The sequence below is a fragment of the Notamacropus eugenii genome, chromosome 3 (assembly GCF_028372415.1).
Source record: "Notamacropus eugenii isolate mMacEug1 chromosome 3, mMacEug1.pri_v2, whole genome shotgun sequence".
Lineage (NCBI taxonomy): Eukaryota > Metazoa > Chordata > Mammalia > Diprotodontia > Macropodidae > Notamacropus > Notamacropus eugenii.
The window spans coordinates 49,067,817-49,083,815 of record NC_092874.1 but is presented as its reverse complement, the minus strand read 5'-3'; the positions used below and the strand labels follow the sequence as shown (position 1 = coordinate 49,083,815).

At 37.2% G+C, this 15,999-nt stretch overlaps 1 protein-coding gene and 1 long non-coding RNA gene across 16 annotated transcripts in view; one reads left to right on the top strand and one right to left on the bottom strand.

Moving 5' to 3' along the window:
- The window catches only part of LOC140530917 (uncharacterized), a 1,083,438-nt gene that overhangs the window by 426,394 nt on the left and 641,045 nt on the right, over positions 1-15,999 (top strand). The window lies entirely within an intron of this gene.
- The window catches only part of LOC140531011 (uncharacterized), a 108,806-nt gene that overhangs the window by 75,834 nt on the left and 16,973 nt on the right, over positions 1-15,999 (bottom strand). Inside the window, exons 4-6 of the mRNA XM_072650212.1 lie at positions 7,228-7,272; positions 4,266-4,316; positions 3,760-3,930 (exon numbers count right to left, since the gene is read on the bottom strand). Of these exons, the coding sequence (XP_072506313.1) occupies positions 3,760-3,930; positions 4,266-4,316; positions 7,228-7,272 (267 nt within the window). The remainder of the gene's footprint in view (positions 1-3,759; positions 3,931-4,265; positions 4,317-7,227; positions 7,273-15,999) is intronic.

Genomic DNA, 15,999 nt, shown 5'->3' with positions numbered 1-15,999 from the left:
TCTCAACAGACTGGAACCATAAGATACAATAAAACACACAGACATAAGGTGCTGAATTTAGGTTAAAAAACAAAAGTACAAGTGCATGCTGAGGGAGATGAATCTACACACAGTTCCTGGAGAAATGGTCTCTGTGTTTTAGTGAACTTTAGAGATCAATGAACCAGCAACATTGCATAGTCGATCAAAACAAAAGGGAATATAATTTTAGGCTACATTAACAAAAGTGTGTACGTCATTCTAGTACCCAATTAGCTAAATGAAAGCAACTCATGATCAGATTAATTTTAGGATGACGAACTTGGGAGCCACGGAAACTCCTGAAGACATCTAAATAAATTATGGAAGGGTTGCAATTCCTTTGTTGACCAGAAGGAACGCCTATACTTGAGAAATCAAAGTTTCCTAAAATAACAGTAACATAGTAAATATCTTCACTCCATTAGACTAGCTTCTTCCCATTCCCTCATCCCTACAGTCAAACAGTTGTCAAAAATCGCTAGTTCTAACCCTCAACCCTCTCTCAGATCTGTCGTGTTCTTCATTAAATCAATCAGCATGTAGTTCAATACATGCTATTATATAATATATATGTGTATATACGTATATCATAGCAAATGCTATAGTTATATGAGATACAAATATTCCCATGGCCATCACCCTAGTTCAGGTCCTCATGCCCTCTCCCTATGTTACCGGATTGCCTCCTAATTGGTGTCCTTGCCTCTGGCCTTGCCCAAGCTGCATCGCTGCTAAACTGATGTTCCTAAAGTACAGTGTGTCTGACCATTATATGCTTCTGGTCAGGAATGCTCAGTGGTTCTAGTCTAACTCTAGGTAAAAATTATGCATGGGCTCAAACAATTATTGCAAAGGATGACAAGGTGTGAATGGACCGTTACTGATAACAACGGTAGGAATACTCATATCCATGTGATCATGAGAATATAGACTGATATATAATGTCTTCATTGTCTTCCTTGACAAGGACATCACCAATATCTCTAAACGCCAATAACACACAGAGTACTTGTTACATTTTATTTTTGAGTTATAATATCTGCATTGTTACTATCATTATTTTTCATCTTGACAATACAATCACTCAATTATTCTGAACAACTTCAATAGGCAAGAATATTAAAATCTGTAATTCTGAATTTGTGTTTTCCCTAAATAAACTTTTGCTTTGCATTTTTTCTAAGTAAAGTAACTATTATTTTACACAAAATTTCTTACCTATGTATGCCACAGACATACCAAATGGAGCTTTCAAAGGAAAGCACTGTTTTACTCATAATATTTATTAAAGGAATAAATCTTTTATTCCGGACATATACTTGTGTAGCCATAAAAGATGGATGACAGTAATGTTAGTCATAAAGCTGAATGATTTTTAAAGTGATTTTCCTGGTAAAGTTAATTGAAACACTGGGTTCTAGGATTTCTGGTCCAGAGAGAAAAACAAAATCATAGAGGAAATGAGAATCCCCTCCCAAGAGACTTTATAGTAAAAGAGGAATTATTCCTGAATATTTATGGAGAAAATACAGAATTTTGCTATTTCTTCCTAAATATGGAGGAAATAGACACATGATTTAATTGAGGTACCCTTCAAAAGAATTTCATAATCAATTTCATAGCAAAATTCTTTCACATAAATTTAGAATCTTCAAAATATTCAATGATATAAAACATGTTACAAATCATCCAAAAGCAAAAGCCTGTATTCCTCTTTCCCAAAAATGGGTAATATTTTTGCTAGTGCAATAATATTATGCAAGCAGGGTGCAAACATCTGGTCACCAAATTCTTTGTTTTGACATATTCCCATACTTCTGGGAAAATAAAAATACAAAACTAGTAAAACCATTCCGTATACTCATGAAGTGTTTTCAGTGAAAACTGTTCAGCATTGGACTTCATTGCCACAGGAGCTTTTCTGGAATGTTCTACCTTCTTGATGGTCTTAACAGAGAGGGTAGATGTTATTTTTTTTAAATAGCAGATGGATGTATTCCTATTAGATCAGTCAAATCAATTTCTTCTACCCTTGTTCTAAGTTGGTACTTTAGATTTTCTGACTCACTAGTTTAACTGAAAAGTATTTTGATTTCCTAGGTTGACAGAATATGAAGACATGTTAACTATCCACTAGGAAAAAGAAAATTCCACCTTCCCTCATGTTCATTTTGAAGACATCAAGTAAACAGAATATTACTGACATACCCTTATTCTTGTCTCTATGAATACCTACTAAGGAACATGTAGGAGTGCTTTCTTCTGTCAGCAATTGTAATCACCAGAAATGTCACTCTAACTACAGTGATTTTTTTCTCTTTTTCATTGTATCCTAAGGAGAACAGGCCTGTCATCAGTGGTCACCCAATACACTTGAGAGCCCCCATAAGAACTCACGCCAACTATGCAACCGCAGTGCTTTAAAGTCACAATTGTCTATGTGGACTGCCATAAAACAGTGTCCAACACTGTTATTACAGGATGACACATGAAATACAGTGAAAGACATGAAGACAGAAAAGCCGGTATCCAGGCTCACTTCTGTCTTTTACTAGCTGTGTGACCTTGGGGTTGAGCTCTGAGCCTCAGCTTATTCATTGGTTAAATGTGGATAGTATCATCTGCTCGATCTACCTCCTAGAGTTATTACAAGAATAACATACGTAAACAGTTCTTTTAAAAGAACTTTAAGAACTTGAAAAATTCTTAAAAAGAACTAGGTAAATCATGAAGTACCATACAAATTTATGGCTGTTATTATTATAACTGGGGCCTCTAGGTAGTCCAATGGATGGAGCCCCAGGCTTAGGGTCAGGAAGATGCCTCTTCCTCAGGTCAAATCCAACCTCAAACACTTACTAGCTGTGTGACCCTGAGCAAGTTTGCCTCAGTTTCCTCATCTGTAAAATGAGATGAAGAAGGAAATGGCAAAACCACTCTAGTATCTTTGCTAAGAAAACACCAAATGGGGTCATGAAGAGTCAGACACAACTGAGAAAGAATAAATAACAAAAAATTATAACTAATCTCTAATTCAGTTACCAAAAAATTAACCTCCTGAAATTAACCTATTGAATAGCAATCGATAACACAGCAATAAAGAATTCAACTAAATACTGCTTAAACTACTAAAGGTTCTTTAGAAATTACTGCAAATAAATGAAAAAAGGGAATTTTTGTAAAACTTAAATGCAGAAATATGAAATACAAAGCAATTAAGAAAAATAAAGACCAATAAATTTTAAATGGAATGAGAAACAGACAGATATTATAATAATACAAATGTCAGTGGTACCAAAATCTCAACATGTTCAAAAGACAGGTCTCTTTTAAATCAAGAAGCAAATGATACATTTTCATATTCTCCAAGTTCCACTGTATATCTGCAGCCTATGGTCTGCAGCGAATCTGGTCAGGCATAGCAAGAATTCATTCTCTGCGCAGGCTGATACCAGGAAAGCTTGATGAATAAGGTTTTCCTATTATATACTTTAAAAACCTCCAACAAATGACTCTAAGATTTATTTTCCGAATATTATCCACACAATGTACAAGGACTGAAAATTGTGACCATGGAATATGAATGAAATGTGTCAGGAGTCCAATTTATATTAGGACAACTATAACTTTAACATTCCTGTTTAAAACCATCTCTAAATAATGGTCATGCACTCCTAATTGATATCAGGGTTTCCGTTTGATAAGAGATAAACAGAAAGCAACATAAGGTAAGCACACCTGTTGGAATCCTTCCGTGCCATATGCTGCCCTCATTTCCTCAAGTTCTCTGTTTAGCTCTTCAATCTCTTGCTGTTTCCCAGCCAATTCATTCTCCATCATCTCTAGTCGTTTCGAAGGAAACTGTGCTCCTTGCTCCGAGTAAGACTCACCAACTCCAAATTCTTCTTCCTAAATCAATTCAAGTTCCTTAAAAATAAGTACTTAAAGCATTCCTCAAGAGGAACTTATTCAAATTCTGATTTCCATATCATCTAAGAGCTTATTGACCTGCTGTGTGGTTAATGTAATTTGAACTTTGCAAGTTCTGACATAAAGAATAGTTGAAAATTCTGTTAATGTTAAGCTTTTTAACAAAAAACAAATGTCTTGTATGAGGTTAAAGGCATGTATACATCACAAAGATAGCACCACATAAAGAAGAAAAGACTGATTAGTAAGCTAGTAGACAAGTGCTCTTAGTATTAAACATTGTTATTATTATTAAATAACTGGTAATACTGTACCATTAATAAATTGGTAGGAATATCTGCTTGCACCAAACTGCAACCATTTACCTGTATAAGAACAATTTCTTAATATGTCATGAACTTAAAGAAAACAATCTATAGCTAATAGAAATATATTTTTTCTCTAGAAAACTTGTGACAAAAAATGCTTCATTAGTAATTTATTCAATTCAGACTAAATTTTTACAGATGCATGATAAGGATATGATAATGAACTGCAATTCAAAATAAGTACACTTTCCATTTCAGAAGGATAAAATATTTCAATTGTGACAAAAATAGTTAAGTTGTCTTAACAAAATTGTGTGAAACTAGTTCAGTTCTTATGAAACATCTCATCAAAATTTTTCTTTTCAATTGCTATATTTAAGGTACATTCATGCCACATCCCATTTCCAATCCAATGGCTTACTAGTGTTAGGTTAATAGTACAACATTAATACAAATATTCAGGAGGCTGGTAGTAAGATGAAAATGATGTTAAGATGGAAGCTTACATAAAATTACTAAAGACAAAGCTTGGAACATCCTGCCAATCCTGCCTCTCTCCCCACCCCCACTTGCCCTACCAATCTTCACCCCTGCCCAATCTATTAAGAACATCCATCTCCACATGACTGTTTTTTTCCTTATTTCTGCCCTTTTGCAGGTCAACACAGGCTAATCTCCAGTGTTCTTCAACAGGAGCCACTACAGCTCTCCCCAAGAGTAGAAACATGAGCCAATAGAAGGATGGAGTGGCACTATTCAACAGAACTAGGAAAGTTAGGAAGGAAGAGTTTGGGGGAAAAGATGAGGACACATGGAAAGAAAAGGATGAGAACAGGGCAGAAAAATCTGGGGTGGGGACTGATGGACAGAACAGCTATTTCTAGCTTTTAAAAGAGTGCCACGTGATCAATGTGTGGATCTGCTTTGTGTGACTACACTTTTCTTATTATAAGGGAGGAAGGCAGCTTTTTTGCTGGGGCATTTTGGAGAGGTGGTGATAGTGATCTCTAAAAGAAGAAAAAGCAAAGAAAAAATGGTGGATGAATAATTTAAAAAATAAACAGAAGAGAACCGAAGGGCAATGCAGATACGGAGGGCAGTGTTGGACTTTCATCTTAAATCTGAAGCACAGGAAAAACACCCAAGCAGTCCATAGTAGACAGTCATAGATTTACATGAAGTCCCCTTCGTAGAGAAATCCTTGTGTTTGTGGGTGCTTGTCATGACCACAATGATAAAAAGGATTTTGTCTGAAAAGATCACATTAGGTGTTTCTGCTGCTCTAACTTGGGCAGTGAGCAACAATGACCTGATTTGGCATAGGTGGACTTAATGCGGTTTGGCTGAATCTCAAAGAAGTTCCAAATGAAGTTCATTTATGCAGGCAAAAAATGATTAACTTCAAAATACCAAAAGAAATAAGATTTGTTATCCAAGGATGTAATTTCACACTATGATACTTGTCTGCTTAAGAATTTCAAGGGGCCTCCCTACTACCTAATTATAGATAGGTCTTCATTGCTAAGAGGAATTCTTATATCTCTTATTTTATTAACTCCATATTATCCTTCCCAAATCTTGTCCCTTTCTCTAGCTCAACCTTTCTTTCTTATCACTCTCAGATGGAGCTGATCCCTACTTCTTTTTGTTGAGATCAAGGTCATAAAAATTCCTTAAACTTCTGTTTTCATTCACTTCAAGCAACACCAAATGATTTAAAATACTGTTATCATTTTCTGTAGCATGTTTTCTGTACACAATAAGAATGCAGAAAATTTCTCAAAGGAGCCAAGATAAAGATTGCCTCACAAGTTGTTAGTAAGAGGACCAAGATATTTTTTCATACCAAATCTATAAAGTCCCCATTACTACATTTTTTGTTTTTGCATTTAAACATTCAAATTTGTCTTGAGGGGTTTTGTTTAACTCTTCTCTCTGTTAGGATGATGATAAATTTTTAGCAGCACTTCACTGGTCCTACAGTATGCAAATCAAGGACAAATTTGCAAATAAATATCCAGATTTTCCAGTACTAATTTCCCTTTCTATAAGTATTTTTTAAGCAAAAAAAAAAAAATTAGCACTTTTTAATCATGTTCTCATCATTTCATATCTCAGCTCAAATACTAAATAAATGCTTCTATACAAACAAAATTCTTAAAAACTTAAATTTTCATTCCCCTTACAGCCTACAATTAATTTAAAGTGGTTGATTTTTCTTCCCAAAGTAACACCATGATGCTTTTTTAATTAAACACCGAAGGAAATGAATATTCTTAAGTGTTTAGGTCAATGGATCTAAATTGAAGGGCTGACCCATTCAGATAAAAAATACTATTTTCTATGTCTGTGGGCCAAAGAAAATAATAAAATCAAAGAAATGTAAATGAAATCACAAAATGATGTATGTTTACATGTCACTGATGTAGAAACAAGATATTTCTTACAATTATGCAATTTCTAGATTAGCTTTACTATCTAAAAAGAGTAACCATATCTCAACACTTTTTCAAAATAAAAAATTAACATAATTAACAAGAATTCAAGCAGACATTAAATATTAAGAGAGAATTACAGAGCATATTCTACTTCACGTACATGTAGCAATCTTTCAGTTGTCACTTATACTAGGAATACAATAATAGGAGATATATATGTGTATATGTAGACGTGTGTATACATACATGTTGGTACGTACATACATACACACACAACCACATAAATGGAAAATACAGAAACAATAATGGAAGGTCTAAGTGAATAAGACTGAAACGAGTCAAAGAGATTTACTACTTTAACAATTTCAAGAGAGACCATAAGATAAAATAATTTAAAATGTTTTTTTAAATTTATCATCTTATGATATACTTTAAAAATAAAGTGGGGGAAGGGTTTGAGCCACTAGAAATATTTAAAACTCTTAGTTCAACTTTTTGATATCTGAAACACCAAGATCATTTAATCTTACCTCTGAACTATAATCATCCGTAGTAGTTGAAATTTCACTTTCCATCTAAAATTAAAACAAACAAAAATGTTATAATGTGTTTACTATTTTTATACTTTACTATAATTAACACATAGAAAGTTTAAAAATCTCTAAAAACAAGTCAAGTGTTTTAAATTCTCATAACCTGATCTGAAAATTACGAATGTCTTTCAACATGGTGAGATGTTCGAGACTTATCATGAGGTATTTTCACGAAGGGCAGCTAGGCTAGAGGCCTTGACCTGGAGTCTGGAAGAGTCATCTTCCTGAATTCAAACCTGGCCTCAGACACATACTAGCTGCATGATCCTGGACAAGTCACTCAATCTGTTTGCCTCCATTTCCTCAGCTGTAAAACGAGCTGGAGAAGGAAATGGCAAACCCCTCCAGCACTTCTGCCAGGAAAACCCAAAACGGGAGCGTGAAGAGCTGGATGTGACTGAAATGACTTAACAACAAAAAGGTTTTTATTAAATATATAATACCATAGATTACCTCCATTTACAATGCCTAGGACAGTGTTCTATACCATCCAATTGAACAAAGGATTAGTGTACATTGTATAGATTAAAAAATAAATCACATTCTATTGATCTTTACCTAAAGGAAACTTAGAAAGCTGCTTTCACAGAAATCTCACTACTTTGACAGGAAGAACTACAGAAATTTAGAGTTGAAGGGAATTTTGAAATGAGCTAATTTTTTTAAAAAAGATGGTTTATTCATTCAACAAACATTTATAAAATGCCCTTCATCTTAGTCTATTAAAATATTTATCCTGCCTGTGCTATCAGAAAAACCTGGACTTCCACGAGCTGATGCAAAATGAAACGTACAGTGTACAAAGTAATAGTAATATTCTAAGATGATCAGCTGTGAAGGACTTTGCTATTCTCAGTAATACAATGATCCAAGACACCTAGAAAGGTCTTATGATGAAAAATGGTATCCATCCCCAAAGAAGGAACTGACGGTTGCTAAAACTTGCAGCCCTTGTCTGCACTTGGTGGTGTCTCATTGTTCATCTTTCCATTCCCAGTGCTGAGAGTACCCAAGCTAAGGCACCCTACCACCCAAATCCCCAGGTCCACTTCTGCCCGGGGCTCCTCCCGGCACCTCCATTCCTTCCCGTCACTGCATGGCTCCCTGCTCCCCCCTCCTGTAGATCTCCCTCGCCCTGCTCTGCAGCCAGTTTCTCAGTCCCCATCTCCCTTGCTCCCTCCTTGGGGCGATCCCAGACGCTGCTCTTCTCCACGCAGATGCCCAGAAACTTCACGTTTTCCTACCACTTTGTTATTATCGGGCATCAGTTGCTCCCAGAACAGTATTTCATCTATTTCCCCCTGAAACAAAATAACTTGCAGAGCCATAGAAGCCTCCAGGAAAACAACCAGGGTGAGTGAAAGAAGAGAAAGGAGTGGTGGAGACTCATTCCTCCTACAAGTGTGCTCACCGCCTTTCTAGCCTTCCAGGTTTGTAACTTTGGCACTATACTTGACTCCTTAATCTCTCCTACCCCACATTTCCTATCACTGGCCAAATATTTCTGTTTCTAGTTACACATCTTAGTATACAACCCTTTCGCAAGACTCACACAGCCTCCACCTTAATTCAGGCCCTCACTACTTTTCACCTAGATTCATTGGTTTTTGCCTGTCAGATAATATGGAAGAGCTCTGTTTAGCTTTTAAAGCTCCTTTCTTTTTAACTGGCCCCGCCTGTCTCTCTGGTCTCCCAGAACCTTCTTTACGCTGCTGATTCTTGTCTTGCAGCCTGGGCCCTGGCCCTCCCACAGGCCTACGATGCATTGTCCCTCCTCACTGTGGCCTAAGAGAATCCCTTCATTTCTTTAACACAGATATAAAGCAGCATCATCTGCAGGAAGCCTTTTTTGATCTCTCCAACCGCTGTCTTCTCAAATTACTTTGTATTTAACTAACTTGCATTCATTTTCCTTACGTTTATTCTAAATGTTTGTACATATTCTTGTTGTCTCCCCGTCAGAATATAAGCTCCTTAAGAGTAGAGATTGCTTCATTCTTTCTATTTCTGTTCCAAGCACCAAGCACGCTGTGGGCATTTAATAAATACTTGATGAATCATTGACTGACTGACTGATACGGAGACAGGCAAGTATACAGGATGTAACTTACAACAATTTAAAACTTGTCAAGCCTAACTTGAACGACTACCACTACCACTTCAGTATAGGGAAGCTTGGTGGTGCAGTGGATAGAGCATGGGGCCTGGAGTCAGAAACACTGCTCATCCTGGCTTCAAATCCAATCTCAGGCACTTCCTAGCTAAGTGACCCTGGGAAAGTCACTTAACCCTGTGTTTGCCTCAGTTTCTCATCTGTAAAATGAGCTAGACAAGGAAATGGCGAACCACTCTAGGATCTTTACCAAGAAAACCCCAAGTGAGGTCACGAAGAGTGGGCTATGACTGAAAACAACTGAACAAATACACATGTGTATGCATATAGACACATACATGCATGTCTATCACATAGGCACATCAAGTTTATGTTCATACGTATACATATAGACAAAATACACATTTTATGGAGGCAGCTAGGTAGTTCAGTGGATAGAGCACTGGGGCTGGAGTCAGGAAACCCTAAGTTAAAATCTGGCCTCAGATACTCACTGGCTGAGTGACCCTGGGCAAGTCACTTAACCTCTATGTGTCTTAATCTACTGGAGAAGGAAATGGCTAACCACTCCGGTACCTTTGCCACGAAAGCCTTATATGGGGGTCACAAAAAGTTGGACATGACTAAATGATTGAACAACTAACCACTTCTGGGATTCATCTAAATATAAGTGATACTTTCAGAAGGAATCTATAAAGAATTACTAAAGTTTGAAAGTCCTGCACAAATGAAAGACTCTGCAGTATGGGTGGTAATTTCATAAATGCTATTCATCAAAGACAAGAGCTTTAGTTGGCATCCAATAAATGAATTTGAATTTATGGGCCACAGCTTACATAATAAAAATGGCACCTGGACAGTGAAGCAGTATGCATAATAATGGCTAAAAAGAATAGATTTGCCAGTAGCTGGACAAATGTAATCCAAAGGGCATACTAATAAAACTGATGTTATATAATGCCTTACAATTATTTTCTAGTTTTTCAGAATAAAACTGGAAAATAATTGTAAGGCATTATATAACATCAGTTTTATTCTCAAAACACTCTATTATCATCTCCTTTTTACATACATAGAGAAACTGAGGTAAATAAGATTAAGTGGCTTGTTTGGGGCAGAATTTGAACTTAGGTCTTCCAGACTTCATCCACATCCAACACTATCCACAGTGTCACGGCTGCTTTTAAGGTGAGTGTTTAAAACGAGAAGGGAAAGGGAAAGTCAAGCTTGACACAGAATGGAACAACAGTAGTGGCACCTACACATTCACAACAGCCAAGGTGTAAGAAAGAAGCCAGAAATAAAATTGATAGCTCCAAAAGCTGCAACAAGTACACAATGGCATACAAAGTGTGGGTGACAAGCAAAACTGACTAGTGACCCCAATGTCAGAAGGTAAATTTGACTTCATAATTGCCAGTGAGGGGAGATAAGACTTAGATCTAGAATACTTTCTGGAAGCACACATCTTATTCAAAAGGAAAAGAATGGGGAGAGTGCTGATTTTAAGAGAATATACTTATATTTTCTTCACCTGCGCTAGGTGGAGCAGTAGATAAGACTGCTGAATCCCTTGGCAAGTCACTTAACCTCTGGTCTGCTTCATTTTCCTCATCTCCCAGGGCTGCTGTGGGATAATATTTATAAAGCACTTGGCAAACCTTACAGTGCTGTATACATGCTAGCTATTATTCTTATACTTATTATTAGAGGAAATCTATAAGCCAGAAGGGGGAAACATGGATGAGGATCAGCAGGGGCAGGGGTTGACGTAAACCTCAAAAACTTCGTTTCAAATTAGGAACATAATCGAGAAGTCTTCAGCGTAAAACTGAACTTGACTGATGAGTCTTCTGGGCATCCACACTGATTCTCCTTCCTTCCACAATCATAGATATCCTTATTTGTTTCTATACTTTAGAGCTAATCCCTCACTAAGGCACCAGTGAGACAAAAAGTTAGAAAGGTAGAACTGAAAACACTTTGCCCTAATTAGATGTGTGAATATTAGTTCCTGGAAGGAACTGATTATTTTTCCTTTTTCTTTATGTCCCCAGCATTTGGCACAATAGTTCATGCTTAATAAATACCTGTTGATTAAGGGAAATTAAAGTCTCAAATACATGTGACTAGAAAGGGAGTGGTGTCCTATAGAGAAAAAGGGGGTAGGTGGAGGTGGGCAAGGAAAGACAAGTTCTGTTTTGGACGCAGAAAAGTTGAGAAGCCTACAAAACATCACAGAAGGGGAGAGGAAACACAAACCATGATCTACTGAAAGCGCTCTGCCACACACTATCTATATCTCTCAACCTACCGAGCCCTCAGATAGGACTAAATCATTTCTGGCCCTTCAAGAGTCATCTGCTAATTCTACATCTCTTTCAAAGTATTCTAGAGTCTGGATTAAATGAGATGTATGTGTAGTACTTAGCAAAGCTAAAAGTGTCACCTAAGTATTAGTTATTATTCAAAATAATTTCATAGCAAAGTATGGTGGAAAAGTAAGTCCCACTTCTACCACTGATTAGCTGGGCAAGCACCTTCAGCTCTATAAGCCTCAGTTTCCTCATCTGAAAGAGGGAGATAACAACATTTTGTACAATACAACCTACTTTATGAGACTGTGGGAAGAAATGCACTTTGGAAATTTAGTCTAAAACTGGTTAGTGTAAGTAAGCTTTTGCGTGTGTGTTCGTCCTTCGTTGCCGAAGAAGACCATGTCATCAGAGAAATAATGACATGACTTGCACTTGACTTTGTTTTCAATGAGGGAGGGTTGGGCAGGTCATCAGCCTCACTTCTCCTCCAGAGCCATCTGAATCCAGTGACCAGATATTCATCAGGATGACTGGAGATGACCCAGGATGAGGCAACTGGGGTTACGTGACTTGCCCAAGGTCACACAGCTAGTGAGTGTCAAGTGTCTGAGGTGAGATTTGAACTCAGGTCCTCTTGACTCCTGCACTGGTGCTCTATCCATTGCACCACCTAGCTGCCCCTAAGTAAGCTTTTATTGTGTTGGTGAATCTCCAAGAGACACTAGAAATAGGTTGAAGGTCTTTAGTTTGAACTTGTAATATGAAAATATTATCATGGGATCTTTAGAATTTAGAGATGTTAAAAAATGTAAAAAAAAAGATGTAAAAAAAAAAAACAAAAACCTGTCAGTGTGCTGCCAGAAAGCAGAAATAAGGAGTATTTTTTCAGTTCTCTATCTGCAACTATAATAACAACTCCTCTGATTTGCTTGGAGTTTTTAAAAGTTTAGAACATAACATTAACTTTTCTCTCAAAACAACTGTGGGAAAATCGCAGGACCATAAACGCAGAGATAGGTGAGCCCTTAGAGACCCTCTAGTCCAATGCCCTCAGGATTATCCCTCTTTTAAAAAAGCAGAGGCTACCTATCCACCAAGGGTCACAGCTGAGACTAGAACTCAGATCTCCTAATTCTAAGCCTGGTGCTTTTTCATTTATACTTTGAACACTTAGACATGCATTTAAGAGTCCCCCACATTCAAATGAACACATAACCCTGGGGTTTTCAAGCCTCTGCTAACAAAGAGTAAAAAGACATGACTCCCAGCTCTGCTTCTGATTTTCTCTGGAACTTCCCTGGGCACCTGGGCTCTACTTCTCCTGAAACACCATGTGGTCATGCCAGCTTCCTTATCCCCCTGGATCTCCATATTGGAGAGGGCCTGGGCCAGCCCACCTCCATTCCCTTTCTGGCTCTGCTCCTGACTCTCTCACCATTATTCCCACCCTCCCTCCTCACTTTTCACTTCCCTTTTGTATGGTGCTATGCAGCTCCTCAATGAGGGCAGGGATGGTCTTTCTTTTAACTCAGATCTGTATCTCCAGTACCTGCTTCCTCCAAGGCCTGACTTGTGGCTGTTCTCTGGGTAAATGACTAAACCTCTCAAAGTCTCAGCTTCTTACTCTGCCCTGCGGAGGTTTCTAAAAGAAGCACAAACTAGAGACCTGATAAATACCCTAAAGGGGTTGGACGATCTTTTTTTCCCCAAGCAGCAACATCCCGTCCCTTGGCTTGGCAGATAATACTAGAAACCTAAAAGAGCAGCAGCTGATGCATTTTTTACAACAAAACTGCAGGACACTAAAATGCTGGTTCTATAGGGTGCCTAGGTAAAAAGGCCCTGGCTCTGGGCTTCTGGAGGAAACAGGAGAGCTTCAAACTGTTCAGGAGAAAATTCCCAGTACCTTCATAAAAATCCCATATCCTCAAAAAGACCTTGGATTTTTTTGGGGGAGGGGTGTTCAGTTGCAAGACCTTGCTTGACTAAACTGTTACCTTTTCCTATCAATATGTATGAGGTGGGATTATAAAAGAACAATTTCATTTTTGAATTAGCATAAATTTAAATTTCCAAATGAGGCTTCAAGGAGTCATCTTGGGAGGATACAATTATTCCAACTACAATGCTACTGTTCAAAAATATTTTTTCTAACTCTTTTTTTGGAACTGACATCGAGGCTTACTTAGCACACTGTCATTGGTGGCTGGTATTCGGTCCTTTGACAAAGGAGAATCTATTGGAAAAATCACTGGTATTGGAATAAAAGTACTGAGGGTTCAAATCACTGGTTCAAGCCTCTGGCTCCGAGTCTCAGAACCTCAGTTTCCTCGTATGTAAAAATGAAGACAATAATACTTGTACTACCAACCACAAGATTGTGAAAATGGCACTTTGAATTGGGTTTTACTTCGATGGCAAGCACACATGGGAATGTCATATGCAGGATGGGCTAGTCAGTATAAAGAGGTTTTTCTGGAGAAGGCTGGCATATATATATATATAGTAATGGACTTTTAAACTCCTTAAGGATTAAAAGAAGCATCCTGTTTTTAAAAAAAAAAAATTATTTTCATTTGTCAACATTCACTTCCACAAAATTTTGAATTTCAAATTTTCTCTCCATCTCTACCCTCCCCCAACCCCAGGACAGCATGTAATCTGATTACCCTCTCCTCCAATCTACCCGCCCTTCTCTCAGCACTTCCTCCTTTATCCCCTTCCCTTCTATTTTCCTGTAGGGCAAAATAAATTTCTATACCCCATTGCCCATATATCTTATTTCCTAATTGCATGCAAAAACAATTTTTAACACTCTTTTTAAAGATTTGAGTTCTACATTCTCTCCCATCTCTCATCCCTATCCACCTTCATTGAGAAGGTAAGCAATTCGATAAAGGTTATGTATGTGTAGTCATACAAAACATTTCCCTGACAGTCACGTAGTAAAAGACTAACTATATTTCCCTCTATCCTGTCCTGCCCTCCATTTATTCTATTCTCTCCCTTCACCTGTCCCTCTACCAAAGTGTTTGCTTCTGATTTTCACTTTCCCTAGTCTGCAAACCCTTCTATTATACCCCTCCCTTCTCTCCTTCCCTCCTACTTTACTATATGGTAAGATAAACTTCCATACCCATCTGAGCATGTACATTATTCCTTCCTGAAGCCAAATCCGATGAAAGTAAGGCTCACTTATTCCCTCTCACTTTCCCCCTCATTCCCTCCATTGTAAAAGTTCTTTCTTGTCTCTTTTATGTGAGATGATTTACTATACTGTAGCTCTCCCTTTCTCTTTTTCCCAGTACATTCCTCGCAACTCTGAATTTTCTTTTTTAAATATCACCCCTTCATATTCAGCTCACCCTGTGCCCTCTCTCTTTTTTTTTCTTGTTACAGTATTCTCCATTCCAGACTAAAATTCCCCCGATTATCCTCTGAATCAGGAGGAAAATATAACTCCTTTGATACCATACATCCTGGAAGAAGTCAGCGTTAGTGTTCTGTTTTACCTCCAAAGATAACACCCTAGATACCTGATTCTCAAATTTTGCTGACACCATAGCAACCCGGTGAAATTTTAAAATTCTGAGGGAAACATGGACACAAACACCACAGGAAATGAGGATGGTGGTGTTAAATCTAATTCCAATGTTTAAGAAATTGTGCCTAAAAAGTATACACATCCCACTTTGAAGTAACTATGGTAATTTAAGAACAAAATAAAAAAACCTTTTTTTTCACTTTATGTGCATTATTTTTTCAAATAGTTATTACTAAGTTGTTAGGATAGGAATACTTATGAAGTTGTTTGGAACTAAGTACTTAATACGCAATACAAATACTTAATAAGTACTGGGTATTTCTTCTGGCCTAGAGAGCACTCTGAGACAACACAAAGTTTGAGAGCCTTTGCTCCAGATACTGAAAAGTGGAACAAGGAAAATTCTTCTCACACACAAGTTATTGTAGCTACACCTACAAACATACTCAAAATATGACAATGGGTGAAACGAGATATGCTATTTCATTTAATGAAAATGCTAATTAGTTAGCTATTAAATTTTGTTTTTTTAAACCTTATTAAGGCTATTAAGCAATCCAAATTATTGCAAAATTAGTTCAATTGCTACTTAAATGTAAAAAGATGTTACAATTTTATCAAGTTAATAAAACGCCAACTTAAGAAATTTAATTTCTCCAATGGATCTAATATAGATAAATGAGTTATAAATTTGTATCTCTCAGACTAGTTTGAAAAAGACGTCAGGTCTAAAC